General features: G+C 39.5%; 1 protein-coding gene across 4 annotated transcripts in view; it reads left to right on the top strand.

Moving 5' to 3' along the window:
• The window catches only part of PTPRB (protein tyrosine phosphatase receptor type B), a 130,101-nt gene that overhangs the window by 66,901 nt on the left and 39,971 nt on the right, over positions 1–23,229 (top strand). For all 4 annotated transcript variants that reach the window (XM_073215594.1, XM_073215593.1, XM_073215592.1 and 1 more), the window contains 6 exons: positions 1,126–1,392; positions 5,057–5,320; positions 16,433–16,696; positions 17,233–17,496; positions 18,348–18,611; positions 20,784–21,053. In XM_073215594.1, coding sequence (XP_073071695.1) covers positions 1,126–1,392; positions 5,057–5,320; positions 16,433–16,696; positions 17,233–17,496; positions 18,348–18,611; positions 20,784–21,053 — 1,593 coding nt within the window. The remainder of the gene's footprint in view (positions 1–1,125; positions 1,393–5,056; positions 5,321–16,432; positions 16,697–17,232; positions 17,497–18,347; positions 18,612–20,783; positions 21,054–23,229) is intronic.

Raw genomic sequence — 23,229 nt, 5'->3', positions numbered from 1 at the left:
CTAGTAAGTATTGAAATCAGATGATGTTAGGCCTCCAACTTTTTTCTTCTTTTTCATAGTTGCTTTGGCATATTAGTTTCTTTGCTTTACATAGGACATTTAGAATTAGAAATGACTCTTCTGATGCCTGTGTAGTTTAGTAAATACATTTGTATCTTATTCCAAAAGTCAACAAACTCCGAGAAGAGTTGAGCCAAGATTCCAATCCCTTTGATTATCATAATTCAGGGAAGAGGCACAAAGAAGATGTATATTGATCAAGTGCTAACTTGAAGATCTGTGTGAAACATTTGTTAATGGTTAGGTTAGAAATCATAATAGTTGCTAATTAGGAAAAGGTCACAAGCCCACAGGTCAGACAGATTAGGCTTTGGACTGCAGGTTGACTACTTGTTAGCACTGGGATACAGGCCAAGTTACTTACATTTTATGACCTTTGGTTTCTTCCTCAGTAGAGGGAATAGCAAAATCAACCTGATGGACTTTTGAATGAGTATCAAATAATATAATTTCTATAAACCATAGAGCCCATAACTGGCACATAACCCATTACTGGCACTCAATAGTTGTCATTATTATTATTACTACTGCTATTATTATTATTATATGATAATTTAACTTATATTATTATAGCATTTTCATGCATAATGATAATAGCCCTCTTGAGAATGTGCCAGTAAAGAATTAACCAGTTTTCTAGGCTACAACCTAATCATGAAGGGATTTCCCACTACCACCTCATAACAACCATCCGATGCTCAGGTAATCATGTAATTTGAGTTCTCATGGGGTAAGGGCAAATAAGAAGTCCCATAAGTAAGCAATCTTTAAAAATAGCATTCTTTCAATACTGAACATTTAAAATCAGAACTACTTAATAGGCATGCATCATCTCATCCTTGGATCCAAAATAATTTTGATTTCCCATATAAGCAGCTTTTTCATAATGGTCTCCCTGGAGAAGGAGTTCACCATAGGCCACAGAAAATAGAGCTGAGAGTCTAGAGCAAGTATGTCTATAGTGTGTCTTCAAGACTTTCTCCATTTTTGGCTTACTTTTCTTATACTTCCTTAGGGTGACTAAGTGCCATCTGTTTTTTCTTCTTTTTGTCTACTGTGTTTTAGTGCCTGCCCAAGTGACTGGCTTGCATGTGGCCAACCAAGAGACAACCAGCAGTCTGTTTACTAACTGGACTCGGGCGCTGGGAAACATAGAGTTCTACCAAGTCTTACTGATCCATGAAAATGTGGTCATCAAAAACGAAAGTGTCTCCAGTGAGACCAGCAGATACAGCTTCCACTCCCTCAAATCAGGCAGCCTCTACTCTGTGGTGGTCACAACAGTAAGCGGAGGCATCTCTTCCCGACAAGTGGTGGTCGAAGGAAGGACAGGTAAGAAAAGCACATGGACCCTCCGGAGTATATTTTTTAAATTCTAGAATTTTTAAAACATCTGAAAAAACAGATCCAACTCTGACCTTCATAAAAGCCAAGTTTTAATATCATCCAGCTGCTATGTGCTGTTCTCAGGAATGGAAATTGGTGAGTGGGTGAGGGTAGAAGAGAATGAATTCTGACTTTTCTAAAATCTCCAATAAATGCATCATAACTCTCAGAAAACTTTTGTGATGACATGACAGTGATTTGATGTCTAAGTTTCATTCAGTTGAATTCCTTTGAAATGTTTATGTCTCAGTGAAGATAAACAGGTAATGAGACTCTATAACAAACATATTCTACTCTCTTTCATTTTCTTGTTTCAAGACATAGAAATGATCTCCAACCTCTGTGGTCAAATGTTGAATTAATAAAATTCTCAAATCATATGTATTTCATAAGCAACATTAGATAAGTGCTTAACGCTGTTCACTACCTAAACAACGTTCCTTGACTTTATGGTGGTCACAGTTGAATAGGGCAGAGAGCTAAATAAACAAGTAAGTGTCATATGGTTATATGTGTCATATAGAGGCATGGCACCAAAGAAGGAAATACAATTTTCTACATAAGAAAAAGAAAGAACATAAATAAATAATATAAAATTTATGTTCCAGTTTCTTAGAAAGAAAAAAAATTAAATCCAATAGAAACTGACAATTATTAGTGAACCCAGAATCAGGTCAGTGACTTTGCCTACTTAATCTTATATGATCATGTAGGCTAGATTTCAGGTTCCTCCCTCTGTATCTCTAAAATGCTTAGATTCTGAGATCAGCTGCAGGCATCATAGATATGTCCCCGTTTCTTAAATCATGAATCTCATCTATTTAATGAACCCAAGGAACATTAACTCTCCTAAAAGAGCAACTAAGTCATTGAAATCTCATGAAATTTTGATAGAAATTCACTGATGTATGGCCCTTTCCCTCAGTCTGTGGCAGCATACAATTGCCTGCATCCTTCTTCCTTCTCTGTTCATTGTTGCTGGCATCCTCCATAGGTATAGCATAATGGAGGGTGGGGGACTCAAAAGCTTGCTTGGGAATCAGTAGGTCTAGATTCTGATCACAGCTCTGCCACTAACTTAGTTTACTAAACCTCTGTTTTCTAATTCCTCCCCAGTAATTCACCTCAACACTCAGTTTCAGAGTAGGGAATAAGACATAACAAGAAAATTGAGGAGTTGAGAAGGACTTTCATCCATTTTCCAGTAATTGCAGTTGTGTTAGTCAGATTAGACTGACTTATTTCCTGCTTATATAGCTGTACAATGTGGGTGTTCCTGATTGGACAACCCTATTGGTTGGTTCTTCTCCAAGCAGTAAATCTGAGATCCAGGCTCATACCATCTGTGGCTCTTCCTTCCTCTTAGAACTCCCTTCACTTCTCCAGAGAATAGAGGTTATGGAGAAGGGGAGGACACCAAACCTAGAAGCAGACACATCACTTCCACCCACATTCCATTGCCAGGAACACAGTTACATGCCTGCACCCAACTGCAGGGGAGGCTGGAAAATACAATCTGCTCTGTGTCCAAGAGGATAAGGAAATGGTTTGGTGAACAGCTAGTCAGACACTGCCATACAAGTTAATTCCCATTTTAAAACACCACAGGACCTCCAACTCCTGCTTAACTCTAGTGATATACTAAAATAGTTTGGTGTGTGATATCATTTGAATTACGTTGAGACTTGTAATTATTTTTATACTTATATTTTAACTGTAACAGAGTTATCAGTATTTGAACCACATAATATAACAGAAGTATGTGAAAATGAGAAGAAATTTGTCTTCATTTTTGACAAATGATCATAAAGTTTTGAGGAGAGGGCAAAATATGAATAAATATAACATGAGTTATTTTACTCAAATATGTTAGTATAGACATCATGAGCAAGAAGGAAAATGGGGTACTGCTTTAGAAACATAACTAGAATTTCAAAGGTGCCCAGATAAGTAAGTAATGTGCACAGCAGATTGTAAAAAAATCAGTGGCTTAAAGCCTTGATAATCATTACCATCTACTCAAATTGCTGAAATACTGGTCAATACTGAAATAATTTTAAAAGGTTTTCTCATTCACTTATACTTCCATTGAGTTGAAACATACAAAAAATACACCCGCCCAGCCTAGGTGAAGTGGCAGAATATTTAAAATTAAAGATATCAGACATGTTAAATAAGTCTAATTCTAGTCTGAGAAAAATGCTCATTCTAAAAGATAGCCAAACTAATTTTATACTTATTTTTTCATAAATGTGAATTTTAATTTTGTCAAAACTTTTGATAGTTGTATTTTTTTAAATAAAATACTAGTAGTTGCAAAAATTTCTAGCAGCTTTGAAAAACAAGTATAATTCTTTTGAGAGCAACCAAGAGATATACAGATGGTTAAATGGATGAAGGTAGAAAGGAAAAAAGGAAGGAAAGAAGGTATCAATATAAAAGTATTTATAGCTAAAAGTTCAACTTTATATCTAAAACATATCCATATACATGGAACAGCATTAGGAAAGTTATTAAATAGGGTGCTGTTTATAATTTTTGGTGATGGTTAAGTGCTTATAAGTGTAAAGAAGATTTTGTGGCTTAAACCACAAACTCAGAGCATATTAGGCTAGAAGGATTCTCAGAGTTCATCTAGTCAAATCCCATCCATTTTTCGTGATGTACTGATATTGACAATTAAATGAAACTCTTTATCTGAGGTCAAACAACCAATGAGGGAAGCAGTATGCAGTTTATATATACCATAGTATTTTATTCTGATATTCATTACTGGCAGTATTATTTACTGTGTACTTATTTCTGATGCATGGTACAACCATTACTCAACACCACAATGATTAATTTGCAGACTTCTAGCCCGGGACCTCCTTGAAGGCAACCACATCTTTCCTATGTTTGTATTCATTGCAAATATGAGGTTCTCGGTAATGTTTGTGGCATTAAACCTCGATAAATAAGCAAATGATTACGGCCATTATCACCACAGTAGCTCTCTGCCCACAGTTGGTCCAATCTCCTGATTTGTAGCTTCCAGGATAGGCTTTTAGCTGATTTCTTGCCACTAGAGGGCAGGAAATGCTTTGTTAAGGGAAAACACACCTTTCTGGTTTAGTTTATTAGACTCCCCATAAATAAATAAGTTCATCATAAGAAGATCAACACTATCCCAAAGGCTAAGCTCTTTAGAAAAGCTGTTGCATTCTTCACCTTACCCGTCAAATATCTTTGCTGTTGATGAGTTTGGTTCAAGCTGATTCACGTGGATTGTTCAATGTTTGTTCTCTCTCCTACAGAGGGAACATCCTGACACATTCACGTAAAAATGCCTCCACCTAAAATACAAAGAGCAAGACCACAAAAATGCAGTGGCGGCATCCTTGTATTTTATGAGGCATCCCAAAGGCCTCCTTGCATGGCTAGTTTGATTAGCCTTCTGGCATAAGAACACCCAGCTTCCAGAAGCTGAAGTGAAATCCCCGTAATTCCTTGACCTCTTAGGGAATCAGATCCAATCTCCTGAGCCCACTGTTTTGGCTGACCACGACAGATGACTCAAACTTTCAACTGTGTTTTTCTTTTAAATTTTCTCCCTCCTTTTAAATCACAGTCCCTTCCAGTGTGAGTGACGTAACGGTGAACAATTCTGGCCGTAATGACTACCTCAGCATTTCCTGGCTGCCGGCTCCTGGAGATGTGGATAACTACGTGGTAACACTCTCTCACGACAGCAGGGTGGTTCAGTCCCTCATTATCGCCAAGTCTGTCAGCGAATGTTCCTTCAGCTCCCTCGTCCCAGGCCGCCTCTACAACGTGACTGTAACTACAAGGAGTGGCAAGTATGAAAATCATTCCTTCGGCCTAGAGCGAACAGGTAAGGCTGTATTAGGAGGTACAGGCTCCCTAAGAACCAGCTGGCTGTGGCTCAGGGCCTCATAGATCAGCAACAGTTCTGTAATGATAGGATTGAAGGCTGTTGAGGTCCAAAAGTCGTCATGGAGTCTTCATATTTTGTCCCAAGAAACTCTTTTATGTGGCCAGATGTTCCCGTAGAGTAAGATGAATAGTATTTTCATGGCTAGAACTCAATTATAGAATAGAATTATAGAAAAGTATATTAGCATTCTGTTCAGGGAGTACTTTTTGGTTGTAAGACCCTGTTTTACATATATTAACTGACTTAATTCTTACAAACTCCTTATTGAGGCAGTCATCATTATTGCCATTTTACAGATCAGAAAAGCAAGGTTAAGTAACTCGTCCAACTGCTTATTAAACAGTCAGTGCATTTCAGATCCTGGATTAAACCCAGTTCTGAATGGCCCCAGAGCCTACAAAGTTCTGTGTCCTGAAATCCTTTCTGAAATGTCTGTTTTTGTACAAGGTGAAAATGTACATCTTTATAGTTCCGGGACTAGGAGCAAAATCTTAGCAAAGGCCCAGAATGCCAACTCTTTGATGTGCTGGAGAGAAATGAATTTACGCAGCTACCATTTTCCCACTATGCTTATGCTTCCTGGGGTTTACATCTGAGATTTCTGCTTAAGGTTGACATTAATATTTTGTTAAATCTTTCCTGCTGAGGTATGGACTGATATTCACATTTTTTAAAATGTCATTTTTTTGGACAAGGGAACCAAGAATTCTCAATGAAGAAAAGATAGTCTCTTCAATAAATGGTGCTGGGATAATTGGATAGTCACATGTAAAAGAATGAAAATGAACCCATATCTCACACCACTCACAAAAATTAACTCAGAATGGATTAAACACTTAAATGTGAGACCTGAAACCATGAAACTCCTAGATGAAAACATAGGAGCAAAGCTCCTTGACATGGGTCTTGGAAATGATTTTTGGATGTGACACCTAAAGCACAAGCAACAAAATAAAAAATAAACAAGTGGAACTACATCAAACTAAAGAGCTTCTGCACAACAAAAGAACCATCAACAAAATGAGAAGACAACCGACAGAGCGGAAAAAATATTTGCAAACCACACGTCTGATAAGGGGCTATTATCCAAAATGTATAAAGAACTCATATAACTCAATAGCACAAAAACCAGATAATCTAATTAAAAAATGGGCAAAGAACCTGAATAGACATTTATAGACATAAATTGGTACAGCTACTATAGAACACAAAATGAAAGATTCTCAAAGAATTAAAAATAGAACTACCATATGACCCAGCAATTTCACTTCTGGGAATATATCCAAAGGAAATGAAAACACTACCTCAAAAAGGTATCTGAATCTCCACATTCATTGCAGCATCACTGACAATCACCAAGTCATGGAAATGACTGAAGTGTTCATCAGTGGATGAATTGATAAAGAGGCTGTGGTGTATATATGCAATGGAATGTTACTCAGCCATTAAAAAACAACAAGGAAATCCTATCATTTGTGACAACATGAATGGACCTTGAAGGTGTTGTGCTAAGTGAAAGAAGTCAGACAACCGCATGATCCCACTTGAATGTGGAACCTAAAAGAAAACAAAACAAAAAAGAAAACCAAACTCATTGAAAAAGAGATCAGGCTTGTGCTTACCACAGGCAGAGGGTGAAGGAAGGGGGAATTGGAGGAAGTGGTCAAAGGTACAAATTTCCAGTTATAAAATAAATAAGTACTAGGGATGTAATATACAGCATTATGACTATAACTAAAACTGATGTACAGTATATAGGGAAGTTGTTAGAGTAAATTCTAAGAATTGTCATCACATGGAGAAATTTTTTTTCCTATTTTCTTCCTTTAATTTTTCTTATATCTATATGATAAGAGGAATGTTAGCTGAACCTACTGAGGTAATCATTTCACTATATATGTAAATAAGATCATCATGCTGTATACCTTTAACTTATATAGTGATGTATGTCCATTATTTCTCAGTAAAAGTAGGAAAAAAACAAAAAAATTAAAAGACTACACTGTAAAATGGATTTGTCAAATTTCCAAAACCTAAGTGTATTCGTACTCACCTAGACTGAAAATTTCAGGATCACCTTTGACACATTTTTCTTTGCTAGTATCTACTAATTGATTTCTCCCAGAATGTTTCACTGGCATGTCTTTATTTTGCTTTTCTTTGCAATACCCTGAACATAGGTCCTTCTTACTTAAATTTATAATGGGGATCCTCCCTTGCTCCTCTTGTCCACTGACTGCATCATGCTTAGTATTCACAGCGATACCATGTGCCTTCTACCTCACGTGTCTGTATCATAAGCCTATTCATTCTTCGTTTAGTAGTCATTGTAATTGTTTACATTTCTCCCCCTGTGAAGACCTTGATGTCAGGAGCCACATCTTTTTTGTGTTTCTCTCAATACCTGGCCCAAATAAAAACCTAAAAATTTATTGTTGCTGCTGAATGAAAGACTTGGCCAAAGACTTACAAAAATCCAGAAATATGAAAAAAAGGTCAATTTTTCCATAATGATCTAGGAAAACTGACATCATCCTATGACCCAGTACAGGGTCTGGAGCCTTGTAGGAACTCAAAAATGTTCGATGAATGAATAACCAGAAATCACTTAGATCAAGGGTTTTCACCTGGTGCTCCATGGGAGACTTCAGGAATGTAGTAATGCCCAAAATTGTACATGAAATTAGTGGGGATAGGGAAGATATGTGCATTTCTTTGGGGAGAAAGTGCATGGCTTTTATCAGATCCTCAGTCTCTGTGACCTCAAAAAAGTTAAGAACCACTGATTTATATTATTACAGCATGCTGGCATTGAAAGTGTGCACAGAATGATCTAATCCCATCTCATCTGGGCATAAAATCCCAGGGGAAACTGTGGCTTCTCCAAGCTCACATGGCTGACCAGTAGTCACGCTCAGCCTAGCTCCAGTGCTATTTCCATTACATCATGCTATTCCTCAAAGCACCAGTCAGGGATATGAAAGATGCTCCCTGCCTTAAAATGATTTAAAGTCTAAATATGCCGATAATCACAATGACTTAGATCTGAAAAGCAAACTTCCATTTATGAAGCTGCCTTATGTCAAGGGTTGACCAACTTGGAGCCTAAAAATCACCAGAAATTAAAGGATATATCATCCAACTTCTAACCCCTTGCTTCCCCTTGTGTCAATTCATGAATGTTTCCTATTCATATTACTTTCATTTTGCAAGGCCTCTTGCTAAGATTGTTTTCCAGTACAAGAAAAGTGACCCTTTATTCAAAGCACCCTCTTGACTCTTTACCAGTGTGAACTTGGATTTGGTGCATGACTAATCAAGGCCAACCATTGCCCTCGACCAGTCAGTCTAACTGGAGAGTCATGTCTGAGTTCTTGTCTTGTTGATTTTGGCTGATTGTCTCAATGCCATTTTCCTTTTCTAATGCTTGTCTTCTGGTGAAAATATCACTATTTCTAATTCTGTATCACATCATGTCACTGTGCAGTGAGGCAAGTCTCACCAATTACCTCCAGTTCCACCGGAGAGCCCCTTATTGGCTTAGCATGGCATTCAGCCTGGTTTTTATTCCTGTAATAGTTGCTTTGCCTGTAGTAAATTGCCTGGATCATTGACCTTTCTTAGCCTGTGCATACAACATTTTTAGAATTTCTTCTCAACTCTGTGATGACTAAATTCTAGCAATACTGCAGTTGGTTCAGGTAAATATCTTGAATAAAAGCATACTTGTCCTTGCTCCATATCTGTGGTGAGATGTATTCCAATACAAAAACTAACCAGTACACAAGCCAACAAAGGATAATTAGTGTGACTTGTAGGTGTGTGAAGCATTGTGAAAAATGTAGCTTAGATGACAAATGGTTGAGATTTCCCCTCATGCTTTGGGGCAAAGTGAAAGAGAAGACTTGGACACAGGCTTTGTCCAGTTAGTTGGCTGATCAACTGATTGAAAGAAAAACCATAAGTACAAAGAATTGTTTGTTTGTTTATGTATTTACAGGGGGAGACCTCAGGTGCACAAAATTAGATTTAATTTAGGGATTTAATTAATTTTTTAAAAACAATGTAATGTCATGAGAAGCCACTACCCATAATAAAAAGCTAGGACCTTGACAATAAGCCTGTATCAAATAATGTGGTTCCACTTCACTAATCCATCCCATGGTAGCCACATCTTGACTCCTGTTTCCATCTTGCTTTCCATCTCACAGTTTTATTTTTTATGCAACCCTAAAACTGTGATTTTTTTAAATGCTTGTTATTTTAACATTATAAAAACTTATTTTATGCATCTTTTGGGGCTTAGCTTTTCACTTACATTGTTTTTATAAGTTTTATGATTTCACTTAATATTATGTTGATAAGATTCATCCATACTTGTGTTCTGATGTTAAAGGCAAGAAATCTGCATTTTTGTGGGGGTGTTTTTTGGTATCATTTATCTACAATTACATGAAGGACATTATGTTTACTAGGCTCCCCCCTTCACCAAGTCCCCCCCACATCGCCGTTCACAGTCACTGTCCATCGGCATAGTAAGATGCTGTAAAATCACTACTTGTCTTCTCTGTTGCACAGCCCTCCCTGTGCTCCCCCCACACTATACATGCTAATCGTAATGCCCCCTTTCTTTTTTTCCCACCCTTATCCCTCCCTTCCCACTCATCCTCCCCAGTACCTTTCCCTTTGGTAACTATTAGTCCATTCTGCTGTTTTGTTCCTTCAGTTTTCTTTCGTTCTTATACTCCACATATGAATGAAATAATTTGGTACTTGTCTTTCCCCACCTGACTTATTTCACTGAGCATAATACCCTCTAGCTCCATCCATGTTGTTGCGAATGGTAGGATTTGTTTTTTTCTTATGGCTGAGTAATATTCCATTGTGTATACGTACCACATCTTCTTTATCCATTCATCTACTGATGGACATTTAGGTTGCTTCCATATCTTGGCTATTGTAAATAGTGCAGCGATAAACATAGGGGTGCATCTGTCTTTTCAAACTGGAGTGCTGCATCCTTAGGGTAAATTCCTAGAAGTGGAATTCCTGGGTCAAATGGTATTTCTATTTTGAGCATTTTTAGGAACCTCCATACTGCTTTCCACAATGGTTGAACTAATTTACATTCCCACCAGCAGTGTAGGAGGGTTCCCCTTTCTCCGCAACCTTGCCAACATTTGTTGTTGTTTGTCTTTTGGATGGTAGCCATCCTTACTGGTGTGAGATGATATCTCATTGTGGTTTTAATTTGCTTTTCGCTGATGACAAGCGATATGGAACATATTTTCATGTGTCTGTTGGCCATCTGAATTTCTTCTTTGGAGAACTGTCTATTCAGCTCCTCTGCCCATTTTTTAATTGGATTATTTGCTTTTTGTTTGTTGAGGTGTGTGAGCTCTTTATATATTTTGGATGTCAACCCTTCATCGGATCTGTCATTTTTGAATATATTCTCCCATACTGTAGGATACCTTTTTGTTCTATTGATGGTGTCCTTTGCTGTACGGAAGCTTTTCAGCTTGATATAGTCCCATTTGTTCATTTTTGCTTTTGTTTCCCTTGCCCAGGATGTTCAAGAAGAGATCACTCATGTTTATGTCTAAGAGATTTTTGCCTATGTTTTTTTCTAAGAGTTTTATGGTTTCATGACTTACATTCAAGTTTTTGATCCATTTCGAATTTACTTTTGTGTATGGGGTTAGACAGTGATCCAGTTTCATTCTCTTACGTGTAGCTGTCCAGTTTTGCCAGCACCATCTGTTGAAGAGACTGTCATTTCCCCATTGTATGTCCATGGCCCCTTTATCAAATATTAGTTGACCATATATGTTTGGGTTAATGTTTGGAGTCTCTATTCTGTTCCATTGGTCTGTGGCTCTGTTCTTGTGCCAGTACCAAATTGTTTTGATTACTGTGGCTTTGTAGTAGAGCTTGAAGTTGGGGAGTGAGATCCCCCCCACTTTATTCTTCCTTCTCAGGATTGCTTTAGCTATTCAGGGTCTTTGGTGTTTACATATGAATTTTTGAACTATTTGTTCCAGTTCATTGAAGAAAGCTGTTGGTAATTTGATAGGGATTGCATCAAATCTGTATATTGCTTTGGGCAGGATGGCCATTTTGACGATATTAATTCTTCCTAGCCAAGAGCATGGGATGAGTTTCCATTTGTTAGTGACCTCTTTAATTTCTCTTAAGAGTGTGTTATAGATTTCAGGATATAGGTCTTTCACTTCCTTGGTTAGGTTTATTCCTAGGTATTTTATTCTTTTTGATGCAATTGTGAATGGAGTTGTTTTCCTGATTTCTCTTTCTATTGGTTCATTGTTAGTGTATAGGAAAGCCACAGATTTCTGTGTGTTAATTTTGTATCCTGCAACTTTGCTGAATTCCGATATTAGCTCTAGTAGTTTCGGAGTGGAGTCTTCAGGGTTTTTTATGTACAATATCATGTCATCTGCAAATAGTGACAGTTTAACTTCTTCTTTACCAATCTGGATTCCTTGTATTTCTTTGTTTTGTCTAATTGTCGTGGCTAGGACCTCCAGTACTATGTTGAATAACAGTGGGGAGAGTGGGCATCCCTGTCTTGTTTCCAATCGCAGAGGAAAAGCTTTCAGCTTCTCGCTGTTCAGTATGATGTGGGTTTATCATATATGGCCTTTAGTATGTTGAGGTACTTGCCCTCTATACCCATTTTGTTAAAAGTTTTTATCATGAATGGATGTTGAATTTTATTGAATGCTTTTTCAGCATCTATGGAGATGATCGTGTGGTTTTTGTCTTTCTTTTAGTTGATGTGGTGGATGATGTTGATGGATTTTCAAATGTTGTACCATCCTTGCATCCCTGGGATGAATCCCACTTGGTCATGGTGTATGATCCTTTTGATGTATTTTTGAATTCGGTTTGCTAATATTTTGTTGAGTATTTTTGCATCTACATTCATCAGGGATATTGGTCTGTAATTTTCTTTTTTGGTGGGGTCTTTGCCTGGTTTTGGTATTAGGGTGATGTTGGCTTCATAGAATGAGTTTGGGAGTATTCCCTCCTCTTCTATTTTTTGGAAAACTTTAAGGAGAATGGGTATTATGTCTTCTCTGTATGTCTGATAAAATTCTGAGGTAAATCCATCTGGCCCAGGGGTTTTGTTCTTTGGTAGTTTTTTGATTACTGCTTCGATTTCGTTGCTGGTAATTGGTCTGTTTAGAGTTTCTGTTTCTTTCTTGGTCAGTCTTGGAAGGTTGTATTTTTCTAGGAAGTTGTCCATTTCTCCTAGGTTTCCCAGCTTGTTAGCATATAGGTTTTCATAGTACTCTCTAATAATTCTTTGTATTTCTGTGGGGTCCGTCGAGATTTTTCCTTTCTTGTTTCTGATTCTGTTGATGTGTGTTGACTCTCTTTTCCTCTTAATAAGTCTGGCTGGAGGCTTATCTATTTTGTTGATTTTCTCGAAGAGCCAGCTCTTGGTTTCATTGATTTTTTCTATTGTTTTATTCTTCTCAATTTTATTTATTTCTTCTCTGATCTTTATTATGTCCCTCCTTCTGCTGACCTTAGGCCTCATTTGTTCTTCTTTTTCTAATTTCGATAATTGTGACATTAGACCATTCATTTGGGATTGTTCTTCCTTCTTCAAATATGCCTGGATTGCTATATACTTTCCTCTTAAGACTGCTTTTCCTGTATCCCACAGTAGTTGGGGCTTTGTGTTGTTGTTTTCGTTTGTTTCCATATATTGCTGGATCTCCATTTTGATTTGGTCATTGATCCATTGATTATTTAGGAGCGTGTTGTTAAGCCTCCATGCGTTTGTGGGCCTTTTTGCTTTCTTTGTACAATTTATTTCTAGTTTTATGCCTTTGTGGTCTGAAAAGTTGGTTGGTAGGATTTCAATCTTTTGGAATTTACTGAGGCTCTTTTTGTGGCCTAGTATGTGGCCTATTCTGGAGAATGTTCCATGTGCACTTGAGAAGGATGTGTATCCTGGTGCTTTTGGATGTAGAGTTCTATAGATGTCTATTAGGTCCATCTGTTCTAGTGTGTTGTTCAGTGCCTGTGTGTCCTTACTTATTTTCTGTCTGGTGGATCTGTCTTTTGGAGTGAGTGGTATGTTGAAGTCTCCCAAAATGAATGCATTGCATTCTATTTCCTCCTTTAATTCTGTTAGTATTTGTTTCACATATGTTGGTGCTCCTGTGTTGGGTGCATATATATTTATAATGGTTATATCCTCTTGTTGGACTGAGCCCTTTATCATTATGTAATGTCCTTCTTTATCTTTTGTTACTTTCTTTATTTTGAAGTCTATTTTGTCTGATACTAGTATTGCAACACCTGCTTTTTTCTCTCTGTTGTTTGCATGAAATATCTTTTTCCATCCCTTGACTTTAAGTCTGTGCATGTCTTTGGGTTTGAGGTGAGTCTCTTGTAAGCAGCATATAGATGGGTCTTGCTTTTTTATCCATTCTATTACTCTGTGTCTTTTGATTGGTGCATTCAGTCCATTTACATTTAGGGTGATTATTGAAAGATATGTACTTATTGCCATTGCAGGCTTTAAGTTTGTGGTTACCAAAGGTTCAAGGTTAGCTTCTTTACTATCTTACTGTCTAACTTAACTCACTTATTGAGCTATTATAAACACGGTCTGATGATTCTTTATTTCTCTCCCTTCTTATTCCTCCTCCTCCCTTCTTCATATGTTGGGTGTTTTGTTCTGTGCTCTTTTTAGGAGTGCTCCCATCTAGAGCAGTCCCTGTAAGATGCCCTGTAGAGGTGGTTTGTGGGAGGCAAATTCCCTCAACTTTTTCTTGTCTGGAAATTGTTTAATCCCGCCTTCATATTTAAATGATAATCGTGCTAGATACAGTATTCTTGGTTCAAGGCCCTTCTGTTTCATTGCAGTAAGTATATCATGCCATTCTCTTCTGGCCTGTAGGGTTTCTGTTGAGAAGTCTGATGATAGCGTGATGGGTTTTCCTTTGTAGGTGACCTTTTTTATCTCTCTGGCTGCCTTTAATACTTTGTCCTTATCTTGATCTTTGCCATTTTAATTATTATGTCTTGGTTCTTGGTGTGCCCTCCTTGGATCCCTTGTCATGGGAGTTCTGTGTACCTCTGTGGTCTGAGAGGCCATTTCCTCCCCTAGTTTGGGGAAGTTTTCAGCAGTTATTTCTTCAAAGACACATTCTATCCCTTTTTCTCTATCTTCTTCTTCTGGTACCCCTATAATGCAGATTTCAATTGGTCACACAGTTCTCTTACAATTCTTTCATTCCTGGAGATCCTTTTATCTCTCTCTGCATCAGCTTCTCTGCATTCCTGTTCTCTGTTTTCTAGTCCATTAATGGTCTCTTGTATCTCGTCCATTCTGTTTTGAAGTCCTTCCAGAGCTTGTTTTATTTCTGTATTCTCCCTCCTTAGTTCTTGCATATTTCTCTGCAAGTCCATCAGCATGGTTATGACTTTTGTTTTGAATTCTTTTTCAGGAAGACTGGTTAAATCTAGCTCCCTAGGTTCCTTCTCAGGGGAAGATGTAGAAGATGTTGAAGCTGTCTGGGTTAGTCTTGTCTGGATCAAATTCTTTTGCCTTTTCATGTTGATAGGTGCAATGGTGAGCTCTTGACTCGTCTGTCAGCTGGAAGAGCCAAGACTTTCCACTTGCTCCTGCCCTTTCTTTACTGGGACAACTGCAACCCCTAGTGGCTTGTGTTGGGCAATTGTGTGTAGACTGGGTCTCTGAATCTTGCCCGGCCGGTATGGAGGAAGCTGCCTTGCTGTGGGCGTGGCCAGCCTCAGGCTGCCGCTCTGCTATGGCAGGCCCCGGAGGTAATGGATGGGGGGCTGTTTGGCTGTTTACCTCCGTGAGGGGGTCTCAGAGCTGTTGCCCAGGGGGTTAGTGCGCCTGGAGTTCCCTGGAATTTCCAGCTGCTGGACTGTGACCTGGGATGCTTCCGTCCAGCTTTGGGGTCTCTATCCCTTTAAGACTTTCAAAAAGCACTCGCTTTTCTTTGTCCCAGGGGTGCCGGCTTTGGGACCCGCTCAAAGGTCTTACTGTCCTGTTTCCCTAGTTTCCAGCACCCCACGCATGCACTGTGTCTGTGCTCTGGTGAGGATGGCTAGGGCTGGGTGTTTAGCAGTCCTGGGCTCCCTCTCCCTCCCCGCTCCGACTCCTCTCCTCCCGCCGGGAGCTGGGGTGAGGGGCCTCGGGTCCCACCGGGCTGCAGCTTGTATCTTACCCCCTTTCACCAGGTGCTGGGTTCTCGCAGGTGTGGATCTAGTCTGGCTGTTGTCCTGTGTCTTCTGGTCTCTCTTCTAGGGATAGTTGTATTTGTTGTATTTTCAAAAAATATATATGTTTTTGGGAGGAGATTCCCACTGTCCTACTTATGCCACCATCTTGGCTCCACCTCCTGTATTTTAAGAAGAAATTAATGACTACTGCCATATAATATTTCACTGTGTATATATACCAGTTTATTCATCCAATTTCCTGTGGATGGAAAGCCTTTCTCACACTAGGTTTTATCAGGTTATTTACTTTTGCCAATCAAATGGATATAAAATGGTATTTTACTGTGGTCTTGACTTGCATTTCCTTGATTACCAATCATGTTGGACATCTTTTTATATATTAATGATGTGTTTCTTTTCTTCCATTTTTCTTTGGGATTGTTTATACTCTTTTTGGTACCTTTTTATCACATCTTGAGCCACCAAGGTGTGTTGGAATTATTAATATCATTGCTGTCATTCATATTATCAGTTAGCCTGTTCAGTGTTCCATCTTGTACATGATATTTTGTGTAAGCAAACAACAGCATTCGAATTAATTCATCAGGTTCTGCTAAAAGATCCATTTAATCACTCCAACTGGTATAATAAACTTTCCCCTCCAGAAATGTGTTCTAAAGGTCTAAAATTTTTCTTATACATGCGTACAACAGAAATCTAATCATTTACCTTTATTGTCCCAAGCTGTCATCTGGGATCACTTACTCACTTAGAACCACTAGATCTTTAGCTGTTCTCTGTTCTCTTTTTCAGTGCCTGACAAAGTCCAGGGAGTCAGTGTCAGCAACTCAGCCAGGAGTGACTATTTAAAGGTATCCTGGGTACATGCCACTGGAGACTTTGATCACTATGAAGTCACCATTAAAAACAAAAACAACTTCATTCAAACCAAAACTGTTCCCAAGGCTGAAAACGAGTGTGTATTTATTAAGCTAGTCCCTGGACGGTTGTACAGTGTCACTGTTAGTACGAGAAGTGGACAATATGAAGCCAGTGAACAAGGGAATGGGAGAACAAGTAAGTGTAAAGATTGCAAAATCTGATGGTTGGTCAGATGTGAAGGTCATTGAGTAAAATACATTATCTGAACATTGGATTTTCTCTGTTTACCGATCAGTACATTATATTCCCAGTAAGTCCCACTTGGAGTCCCACATCCTTCAGCCAAGCCATGGCCTGTAATTACAGAATATTTATCGGTAGATAAAGCAAACATAGTAGGGGAGCAAGAAGGCCAGATGTTCCATTTTTCTTCTCTGTCTACCTGCATTGTGGCATTTAAAGTTCTAGACTTTTCTTATGATTGAGCTAATAACTCATTTTATAATTATATTGTACCAGCATTTAGCATATAAGATTTATGTCAAGAAAAAATATTACAATTTTAATGGTTGCTTCCAATTTTTCTTGTTTAATCATGCATGAAGTAATTCAAGTAGTTTCTTTGGGGAAGGGAAATGTTTGCCATTTCCTTGAATATGACTCGTAAGTCATTGTGTAGGTAAACTCTGACCAGCCACTCTCCTGAAATGTCTTCTTCTATTCCTCCCTAGTCCCAGAGCCTGTTAAGAATCTCACGCTGAGGAACAGGAGCACTGAGGACCTTCAGGTGACCTGGTCACGAGCTGACGGGGATGTTGACCAGTATGAGATCCAGCTGCTCTTCAATGATATGAAAGTATTTCCTCCTTTTCACCTTGTAAATACCGCAACCGAGTATCGATTCACCTCCCTAACACCAGGGCGCCAGTATAAAATTCTTGTCTTGACGATCAGTGGAGATGTACAGCAGTCAGCCTTCATTGAGGGCTTCACGGGTAATTTGAAATATGGCTCTTGAACCTGAGTAGATGTAGTGGTGTATATGGCATGTCAGCTAGCGAGGCGTTTTGGTTGAGGATTCAGAGGGGGTAAAGAAGAGATGGCAAGAAGGGAGGTTAGCTCGATAGTGACAATGATGTCATCCAAGCTGGATTACAAAAGTAAAGTATGATGTAGGGGTGTCGACTGGAGAAGAGTCAAAGTACCCTCCATGATGGGACAATAAATGGACTTAGCTATTCACACATCAAAACTTTCAGAGAAACAGCACTGAATTGATGCAATTAATGGTGCTTCTAAGGCCTGTAGGTTAAATGTAAATAGCTCTGTTGGGTATCCCTTCTTTGGGACTCTGACTGGAGTCCTTGTTAGGATACTTAACATGTATTGACAGTTTACCATTTACCAGATTCGCAGCAAAGCACTTTACATATATCTTTTGTTCAGTTCTCACAACCTAGGGGTTGGTAATTGTTATTATCATTGCCATCTTTCTGATGAGGAAACTGAAACTTACACAGGTGAGATAATCTTCCTATAGTCCTTCTTCACAGTCCTCAATTCCTAAATGAGAAAACCAGGACTCGGACCAAAGTGACCTAACTAGCCCATCACTCTCTTACCGGCTCTCTTCATTTCTACTCACCGGCCTCGATATCCCTCTAAACTTACCCTATCAACTCCAGTTCAGGCATAAAAGTTAGAGAAAAATGGTAAATTGATACCAATTTTTTCCCATGTGTGTTCTTTCAGTAGGTGCCAAAATATAAAAAGCACAAAAATCTTGGTTGAAAATGTCCACATTTCATCCTCGAAGTGATGGCTTTATATTTATTTTCTTTTTTAGTACCTAGTGCTGTCAAAAATATTCACATTTCTCCCAGTGGGGCAACAGACAGCCTGACAGTGAACTGGACTCCTGGTGGGGGAGATGTTGATTCCTACACAGTGTCTGCGTTCAGGCAGAACCAAAAGGTTGAGTCTCAGACTCTCCCCAAGCACGTCTCTGAACACACGTTCTACAGGCTGGAGGCGGGGGAACAGTACCAGATCGTGATTGCCTCGGTCAGCGGGTCCCTGAGGAACCAGGTAGACGCAGTCGGCCGGACAGGTGAGTGTCTGCCTGGAGAAGAGTCAAACTGTTCTCCTCAACAGGTCAATGGATGGGCTTAGCTATTCACACGTCAAAAATACCTGAAATTCAAAATATTTGTACAATTCAATGTGGTTTCAAGAGCCTTTCTCATATTTTTTCTTTGCATTTTTCTTTCCTAACAGATTTTCAAAACATACGAATTAGAAGCCAAATCATTTGAATACATCTTTATGCTTTCTAGAAGATAACAAAATTTTTAAATCTAACAAGCCAACTTCTAAAACTATGCAGTTTTAAAAATTTTACTGCTTTCTCAAATTCTTTTTTTAAGGAAGAAAAAATATACCTATGCCATTTACTTCACCTGTGATAGTTAAAGAACAAGTAATGAATGAATAATGTACCTGTTTATTTATATTCATAAAACTGTTAATATATTACATTTAAAACAAACATGAGCTGCAAGCACCTGCTATATGCCAGGCATTTAAAGTTTTCTCTAGTCACACTACAAGGTAGAGATCATTATTTCCATCTTACAAATGAGGAAAGTAAGGTTCAGAAAGTCTAGGAAACATTGTCAAGGATAAGTGCAATAAGACCAAAACTATAATTCAATCTAAATCTGTCTGGCTCCAAACTTCTCTACTGCAGTACAATACTTACTAGATGATTTTCATTCTCATGACCACTTATTTAGTTGAGCGGTCTGGACTTCAATACTGTGCCCTACTTAGGCTTTATTTCACATGTGTATATCACCAACCATTTGTCAAGCACTAGGTTAGAAAATGATAATTTAGTAATAAGATAGAGCCCCTGACCTCAAGAAGCTTATAATCTAATGAAGGAGATAGAAAAATAAAAGGGCAATTACAGTATATGATAAGGGCTAAAATAAATGTAATTATGGGACATAACAGGAGCAAACAATAGTCAGGGAAGGCTTCTAGGAGGAAGTAGCATTTGAGTAAGACACTAAAAAGTCATCCTAGAGGAGTGTATGTTGGCTCCAGCAGACAAAGCAAAGGCCTGGAAATGAGAGAAAGCATAACACACTCGAGGCCCTACACACTATTTGGTGTGCTAGAACAACGAATGTGAACCACGTGGCCAAGAAAGTAGATGGACCAAATTATGAATGGCCTCATGTGCCTTGTTACAGTGGTTAGAATTGTGGAGAGCCATAGAAGGGCCTCACATGGGCGTGCTGCAAAAACATGCCAGATGCAGTGGGCATTTGAGACACAGGTGGGGAAGCAAGGGGCCCGGCCAAGAGGCTCGCAGTAATGGATGCAATGGATGGTGTGTCCTAGAGTGATGGCAGGAGAGAAGGAGGGAAGTGGATAGATTCAAGGGATACAAGATTTAGGAGGCAGAAACTGCAAGACTCATGTTTGATTATATGTGGAAGGGTGCGGATAACAACCTAAGTTTCTGACTTGGGCCAAGAGACAGAAACAGAGAACAGTAAGGAGGTTATGGGGAGGGAGATGAGAACTCCAGCTGGGCGTCTTGAGAGTTGGGTGTCTGTGGAACATTTAGGGAGAGACATCACTGGCAAAAATAGACATCTGAACTGAAAGTTCAAGTTTGGGAGTCCTCACCACATAGGTAACAATTCAAACCACAGCAGTGGAGGAGAGCTCCCAAGGAGATTATGTAGAATGAGGAGCAATATGAGCCTAGGACAGGAAATATTAACAATACTATTTTGCCACAGGAACCATAGTAAAAAAAATACACACACACACACATATATACATGAATAATTATATAATATTGCTTAGGTCAAAGCTTGACACTTTCACTTAAACTAGTATTGGAACATAATTGAGTCATCCAAACTATAGTCACCGAATGTAAATTTGCTCAGCATCCCTCCTCTTTCTAGAGATACAGTCATGCATCACTTTGCATATTTATCAGTGTTACTTCCACTAATTTTTCTACTTGTTTGACTTAAAGTTCCTGTCTGAATTCAGAGGAAAAAGTGGAATCAAAGTAGTTAACAGATAATTCAAGCCAAGAAATAACTTTCTCATCAGGGACATGGGAAGCATTAATGAAACATAAGTGGATGCATCATCTTCTACCCAAAGTTGATTCAGGACAGTTTTTTTCATTTGGTTACTTGACCCTCAGTGATGGAACCTGACAGCCATTGCTTCTGCTTTTTCCCTGCAGTCCCAGCTTCGGTCCAGGGAATAACTGCAGACAATGCATACAGCAGCCATTCCTTGATAGTAAGTTGGCAAAAAGCTGTTGGTGTGGCAGAGAGATATGATATCCTGCTTCTAAATGAAAATGGGATCCTTCTGAGTAACACATCAGAGCCAGCCACCACAAAGCAGCACAAATTTGAAGACCTAACCCCGGGAAAGAAATACAAGGTACAGATCCTAACTGTCAGTGGAGGCCTCTTTAGCAAGGAAGCCCAGACTGAAGGCCGAACAGGTAATTTGCACAGCTTCCTACTTCATCCCAGATCCTTCCTTGTCTGCTCTTTCTGAAGCACCGTGGGGCCAGAGGGATGAAACATTGGGAGATGATATATATTTCTTGACACATTAGGAACATTCACTATGATTTACCACTTTCCTATCAGTCAGGTCATTCACTCTCTGATTCGAATTCTTTGTTAAAACTTGCTCTATTAGTTGTTTTTTTTTTAACAGAGTTGGAATTGGTTCCTTTATGGAAAAACTGATTACATAATAAAAATTAAAATCAAACTAGTTTTTAAAAAGCCAGCCCCTGCAGCTTCTACCTCCTGCCTGGGGCCCACCAGAGGGATGAGGCCCCAACCCCAGGGTGGCAGAAGGGTCGGGGCTTTCCACGCCTCCTCTTCCCTCATTCTGCCCCTGTCTTTGTCTCCACAGTAAGGGGCCTGGGAGGAACCAGACCTGAAGCGGGAGCAGGAACCCAAGGCCCAGTGGCCCGAGGAGGGAGGCTTGGTGTGCACCCAGCCCCAAAGCTCCCAGCCTGTGGTGATAAATCACCACAAACTTAACAGTTTAAAACAACACCAGTTTATTATCTTATAGTTCTGGAGGTCAGACTCTGAAATAGGTCTTAGAAGGCTAAAATCGAGGTGTCAGGTGTCAGCAGGCCTGCATTTCTTTAGACGTTTGGTGGAGAGAATCCATTCCCTGCCCCTTTCAGTTTCTGGAGGCCACTCACTCTCCTTGGCTCATGAACCCCTTCAATCCCTGTGTCTGCCTGTCACCAAATCTCCTTCTCTACCCTTCTGCCTCCCTCTTCCATCTTTTAAGGACTCTTGTGATTACACTGGTCACCACCCAGGCAGCCCCGGATAAACTCCCCATCTCAAGATCCTTAACATATTCACAGATTCCAGGAATTAGGACACAGACATCTTGGGGGGCATTATTCAGACAGCAACGCTGGTCTAATTGATGGCTTACTTATTAAGCAACTAGGCTTGAAGGGAAGCGACATTGAAAGGGACATAAATGTGAATTAGGCGCACTTCCTGTCCTAGAAGAGCCAAGTGAGGTAGTGGGGGAGTGGGGAAGACAGACACATGGACAAATAATGACAGTACATTGTGGTCAGGATTATATATGAGAGGAATGTCCAACCTCAAAGGGGACAAAGAGGTCAGGTGGAATAGGCAAGAAAAGTGACATGTCAGTAATGTCATGAAGGATAAGCAATTTTCCACAGGGGGAGGACACCTGTGCAGACAGACGGTCATGTGCTGAGACAGGGAGGCGTGGGGGGATCGGGGAGAAGTTGTGGGTGGGCCGACTGGGTGCTGGATGGAGAGCTGAGGCTGGAGAGGCGGACTGGAGCCAGATGACACTGCTGGGGGCCTTCCCCTGGAGTGTGCTGTTCATATCTCAGCAGTAAGGAGACCATAAAAGTTTTTCAGCCACAGGATGAATGTTTTGTAATAAAAATGTATGCCTTAACAAAGATAAATGAGACAGTAATGGGGGATTGATTGAATGGAGAAGAGACCAGAGGTGAGGAGACCTGTTACTGAGTACCTACTATGTGCACTATTCTACATGCTGGGCACACAGAAGTGAATAAAACAAACCCTCATGGTTATGCAGCTTATATCCTAGTAGGAGAGAAAGGCAATAAACAAAAGAAATAAGTAAAAAATACAGTAGGTTAGATCATAATAAATACCAAAGGGAAAATTAAAACAGGGAAGTGGGATAGCAAGTGTTAGAGGTCCACAGTTTTAGATAGTATGGTCCTCAAAGGTTCTGTTGAGAAAGTTGACATTCAAGTACGATCTGAAAGAAATGAGCAAAAGGGTCATGCAGAAATCTGGGGAAGAGCAAACGATAAGGCAGAGACCCAGACAGAGGAGTGTGTCCCGCCTGTGATGAAGGCAGTATAGCTGGAGCGGAGTAAGCAAGAACAAGGTGGGGGGTGTGGTCAGAAAGGTCACTGGGGTCATCAGACAGGTGCAGCCACAGAAACCGTAAGGATGGAAGTTCAATTAATGCCCTGGGAAAGGACAGTAGATATGGCCCTGGAATGTTTTTGCCTAAGATAGGATGGCACCTGGTGGCTGTATGGAGTATCAAAGGGGGAACAGGGGAGTCCCTGTAGAAGATGATGCCCTTAACTGAGAAAGAGAAGCAGGGGG

This window comes from Manis javanica, chromosome 10 (genome assembly GCF_040802235.1).
Source record: "Manis javanica isolate MJ-LG chromosome 10, MJ_LKY, whole genome shotgun sequence".
Classification (NCBI taxonomy): Eukaryota; Metazoa; Chordata; class Mammalia; order Pholidota; family Manidae; genus Manis; species Manis javanica.
The sequence above is the reverse complement of the archived record's forward strand: the minus strand, read 5'-3'. Positions and strand labels throughout refer to the sequence as shown.